We start from the raw sequence: 4,776 nt of genomic DNA, 5'->3' as shown, positions 1-4,776 counted from the left end.
CAGTACTGGCCCGAGACATGCAAATGTATCCCACACTGTGCAGTACTGGCCCATAGTTTGTAGCACTGTCTCATTGCATACAAGGAAGGGATTCTAGCTGTGCATTCTTAGATAAGATCCCGAGTGTGCACGTGTCAAAGTGGCTAAAACAGACAGAGATTTATAAAAAAGACAGCTCAGGGTGCTGTCAGACATTTTTCAGACAGGTAGAATGGTCACACCTGGGGCAGTACTTATTTGAATACAATTCCATCACACAAAGACATGACTTACTATGTAACTGTGACACACTTGGCTAAGTATCTGTGAGTAATGAACCTTGAGTAAATATACTTGGCTATAGTGAAGAGTTCAGCAGGCTAGGAATGCTCTCGACTACCCATTTAATGACTAAGCCTAATTATATGACTAGATTCTATTTAAATCTCCCAAGTGATATATTCATCTGTGCTAGTAGTGAATCTCAGCTTATCATTTATAATATTGGAGGTTCCCAAAACCTCCACATTCTCCATGTTAAAATGGTCTTCAAAATTCTTTTTTTTTGATATACTGCATCTTACCAGGGGACCTCAAAAAGCTTCTACGCGTTTTTAACTATTTAAGAATTTAAAAAACAAATTACATCACTTTCCTACAAAGTCACCTAACATTTTTCCAAGTGTTGTAACAACATTTTGATGCCATCAGCAAAAAATGTTTTTGGTAGAGCGTAATCATCCATGCGCCGCTGCTTTCACATCTTCATTGCATTGAAATCTTCTTCCCCTGAATGCTTCTTTAAGTGGTCCAAAAAGGCGGAAATCAGATGGCATTAAATCCAGACATAAGCGGGGTGTTCCATAACCCCCCATTTTAATTTAGAACTTTATCCCCATACTGAGCACACATTCGGAAATTAATTTCAGCTCCCGGAACACCCTCTGCCCACAAAACTTGTATGAGAGAACGCTGTTCCTCTTTGGGGCAATTTATAAGTTCCACAGCCATCTTCATCACAGCTTGACAACTCTTATACTAAACTGCAAGGTCGGCGGGCTTCCCGGACAGACTGGTCACATGACACTCTCAGACACAACCAATCACCACTCCTCCTGCCCGCACCATTTCAAGCAAAAACATAAAAGTGCAGAAACTTTTTGAAGACTCCTTGTATCAATTACAACCTAAAAACCACATGTAAATTTATATATAAAATTATAGTAATATGCAACAAGGGAGAGATCTCATTATGCATTTTGTTAAAAAATTAAGTTATATCTCCCAATCCTGAAAGTCAGGAAAAGCTATCAACTACACCATTCAGATTTACAAGTTTGCCATGGTTGGTAGGTAAGCATTGGAGTTGGGGCAACACAAAAGTTTCCCAAAAGCGGCACAAAACTGATATTCTTACCTGTCAGGTTATCGAAGTTGATTCGCCCTTTCATTGTGTTGACCACGGATTGTGGCTGCTCAAAGATTTCTTTCTGCATGAAGGAGCCTAAATTGCCTGCAAGTCAACAACAGAAGGAAGAAAAAGGATTATTGTCTAACCTTTTCCAAGATCAGCCGTGCCATAGATATGATGATATCATGCAGATAGAACTTTCAGTGTCCCAGGTGTATTTATACCTGCTGTCTTGAGCTGGCTCCCCGTACCTTCAAGAATCATGTTTAGGTTCTCTTTCTCTGCTGTATTTCTATTCATTTCTCTGTTCCTGCACAATATTGTCAATCATATATACTGCACACACACCTTTCTCCTCCTTTGGCGAGCCTCTCCTTTTCCTCTGCCCTCGGGCAACTGTTTGTGTTTACATTTTCAGAGTCTTAGTGCTGCACCTCAATTCTGACACCACTGACATCATCACGGGAGACTCTCCCCATGACCTCTCATCTCAGATATTTCTTCTCACCTGTCCTGCATGACCATATGAAACCCATAGAACACAACCTCGCCTACCTTGTCATCGTGGTGCTTCTCTTGTATTCACACCTTACACAGTCCTGGGAAATAGAATGTCGCTTTGAAATTGTTGACATTTTAAACATATTGGAACAGACATGTGTTATATATTTATTCAAACTTTGCTTGAAGATAAAATTAATGTACTTTAATAAAATAAAAAAGAAAATTATTTCAATTAAGTTCTACTGGGCAGGGTCGTCTTCTCCACCCATGTCATTATGTGACAAATATGTGGAATTGTCATCACCGATTTCATTGTACAGATTTGTGATATGTTGGTGCTTTAGTAATAAAAAGTAATAATAATAATGATATTTTGAATTTTTATAATTTATTGGCCCAGTGGCTAGCCCTCTGGTCTTTGCAGTGCTGGGTCTCAGGTTGGAATCTCACCTGGAACACTATATGCATGGAGTTTGCATGTTCTACCTGTGTTTGTGTGGGTTTTCTCTAGGTACTCCAGTCTCCACAGCACAAAAACATGCTGGTAAGTTATTTGGCTTCCCCCAAAATTGGCCTGAGACTGTTTAAATGAAATATAACTATGGTAGGGACATTAGGTTGTGAGCCCCTTGGAGGGACAGCTAGTGATATGACTATGCAAAATGCTGCGTAATTTGTTGGCGCTATATGAAAGTTAATAATAATAATATTAATATTATTATTATTATTATTATTATTATTATTATTAACGATAATAATTTATTCAACAAGAATATCAGGCTGTAAGGTTGAAAAATTAGGTACGTATTTGGCCTCTTAAGCTGGCATTTACCTGTGCACAGTGGTGTAAGAACAGCATTGGCAGAGATGTCTCTTCAGATCTGGCCCCCTAGGCTGCATATTATTATTCCACAGTATTTATATAGCACCATCATATTATGCAGCGCTGTACAAAGTCCATAGTTTTGTCACTAAGTGTCCCTCAAAGGAGCTCACAATCTAATGTCCCTACAATAGTCATCTAAGGTCAATTTTTAGGGGGAAGCTAATTAACCTCACCGCATGTTTTTGGGATGTGGGAGGAAACCCACGCAGACACGGGGAGAACCTGCAAACTCCATGCAGATAATGTGGCTGGCTGGGAATTGAACTAGCCCTGCAAAGGCCAGATTGCTAACTCCTGAGCCACCGTGCTGCATACACATGTTCAATTTTCATAGCTGGAAATTATATTTCATGATTTTTTTACTGCAACACAAAAAGGACAGATGAATTAACAAGTGCTGTAGCACCGGTCTGTTCTATGGGGAGGGGAAGGAGGAGAATGAGCAAACTACTTACCGCTGTACTCTCCTCCATTGACATGTATAGCGGTCATTCTCCATTGGTCGTTTGTAGATCCTTCTGAACGGATCCATGCATGACATTGGGTGATTGCTGTACACATGTCTAACTCCCACCCGAGACAAACCCAACCATTCGTACCGGACGAGAATCATCTTATGTGTGTACATAGCTTTACTCAGGAGGGTCTGTAGGGGTCTTCTCATGACCACGGTTGTACATAGAGGGCTGAGGAGATCTTCCATCATGTTGTTGAGGATGCCAAGTGTCAGCTTTATGAAGATCTCTGGGTACACTTGTGGGTGAGCTGCTGAGGGTCAATAACAGTGCTCAGGGGGCTGCAGATGGGAATTTAGGTTTCTAATAAAAAAGTTAAAGGGGCAGGTGGTGTAAGGATGGGTTTGGCCATGTTGGTTTTGATGGGGTTATGATGGGTATGATAGGAGATGTAAGTTTGGCCATTTCATGGGTGGGCGGTAGCACACTAGGCCGGACTCTAAGTCCCGCTCTAATAGCTCCGACTTCCATTAGGGAACGCCCCCTAAAGTGAAATCCCTCTCCTTGTATGCATTGCGGAGAAGAGGGGATTACATTCAGGGAGCGTTCCCTATTTACTGTGGTGGCGGAGGTATCAGGCCTGCTGCGGTAAATAGGGGAGCCACAGCAAGGAGCTCCGGCGGCTCCAGTAGTTCCTAAAGCCTCCTGGCAGATCCGGAGCCACAGGTTGCCGGCCGGCATTAGGCCAGATCGGCCAGGGAGCATTAGGCTGGAACAAACTAACGGCTAGGCCATATCTGGCCTAAAGGCCAGAGTTTGCTGACCTCTGTCCTAAATGGTAGAACCAGAACTTATAGATCTGCAGCTAGAAGTAGCCATCAGCGGTGGTAAAGAGTTGCCATGGTAGGGGGGCTTAGATCCAAATTCTGCATCAAAGCCCGTATGTCTGTAGCTATAGCACTGACTGTCCACTTGTCTCTCTCAAATACAATATTTCTCAACCTTTTTAACATGGGGAACCCCTTCTATAATTCCTATATCCACAGCTCAAAGGGTTTTAGTTTGGTGGTCAGTGAGGAGAATTCCTCTTACATTGCTGGCCATTGGGAAGAATGTCACCCTTATAGATAGCAAAAAAGATCATTGGTGTCACTTAATCTGACTTGAGAGTTGGAAATTGCTCAAGGAACCCCTGGTAATCTCTGGAGAAACCCTGTGGTAACATCTACCTGTAAAATTTATGACTATTCCTTCATGCTAAATTCCTTAAATTTCAGGATTACACGAACTGTCAGATGCTCCCTACAACATGTCATTAGGTTTAAAATCAGAAGACCAGCCTATAATCCTCCATTTCTTTCTCAGCTGTTTCTTGGTAGGTTTGGTAGCGTGCTTTGGAATATCACCATCTATAAAGGTAAATTACTGGTTCATCTTTCACATATATGACCTCACATTCTCAAGCACACCCTTATATGATGCCAATTTTAAAGCTGACTCAAAAACAGCAAGTTCCCCCGACCCTGAAATGGCATAACATT

The 4,776-nt window shown here is 41.7% G+C and overlaps 1 protein-coding gene across 1 annotated transcript in view; it reads right to left on the bottom strand.

Moving 5' to 3' along the window:
- The window catches only part of LOC140322594 (glutamine--fructose-6-phosphate aminotransferase [isomerizing] 1-like), a 9,948-nt gene extending 8,294 nt beyond the window's left edge, over positions 1–1,654 (bottom strand). Inside the window, exons 1-2 of the mRNA XM_072399144.1 lie at positions 1,615–1,654; positions 1,397–1,492 (exon numbers count right to left, since the gene is read on the bottom strand). Of these exons, the coding sequence (XP_072255245.1) occupies positions 1,397–1,492; positions 1,615–1,654 (136 nt within the window). The remainder of the gene's footprint in view (positions 1–1,396; positions 1,493–1,614) is intronic.
- Positions 1,655–4,776: the final 3,122 nt, after the last annotated feature.

This window comes from Pyxicephalus adspersus, chromosome 2, assembly GCF_032062135.1.
Source record: "Pyxicephalus adspersus chromosome 2, UCB_Pads_2.0, whole genome shotgun sequence".
Classification (NCBI taxonomy): Eukaryota; Metazoa; Chordata; class Amphibia; order Anura; family Pyxicephalidae; genus Pyxicephalus; species Pyxicephalus adspersus.
This window is presented reverse-complemented; position numbering and strand designations above follow the sequence as displayed.